Genomic DNA, 457 nt, shown 5'->3' on the forward strand with positions numbered 1-457 from the left:
CAACCCCCAACTCCAACCCCATCTATCCCCCTCCAACCCCGCTACTCCCCCTCCAACCCTATCAGCTCACCCTCCAACTCCCAACTCACCCTCAAACCCCATCTACTCACCCTCCAACCCTATCTGCTCACCCATCAAACCCCAACTCACCCTCAAACCCCTAACTCACCCTCCAACTTTCCCGTTTCCAACCCCCTCAACTCACCCTCCAACCTCCCCCTCCAGATCAACGGGCTCATCAACGACCTTGGCCTCGAGCAAGTCCGCCACACGCGCGTCAAGGACCTGACCCTGAGTGAACGGCGGAGGTTGAACGTGGCGTGTCACCTGCTCCTCGAGACGGATGTGGTGCTCCTCGACCAGCCCACGCGAGGGATGGACATCTTCGACACCTTCTTCCTGGTCGAGTACTTGAGGCAGTGGGCGTGTCGAGGAAGGATTGTGGTGAGTGGGTCAA

At 59.3% G+C, this 457-nt stretch overlaps 1 protein-coding gene across 1 annotated transcript in view; it reads left to right on the forward strand.

The window, feature by feature from the left end:
* LOC119591316 (ATP-binding cassette sub-family G member 8-like) overlaps positions 1-457 on the forward strand; it is a gene marked incomplete in the record, with an annotated part of 74,919 nt that overhangs the window by 69,689 nt on the left and 4,773 nt on the right. The window contains 1 exon segment of the mRNA XM_037940047.1: positions 226-444. Coding sequence (XP_037795975.1) covers positions 226-444 — 219 coding nt within the window.

Source organism: Penaeus monodon, chromosome 28 (genome assembly GCF_015228065.2).
Source record: "Penaeus monodon isolate SGIC_2016 chromosome 28, NSTDA_Pmon_1, whole genome shotgun sequence".
NCBI lineage: Eukaryota > Metazoa > Arthropoda > Malacostraca > Decapoda > Penaeidae > Penaeus > Penaeus monodon.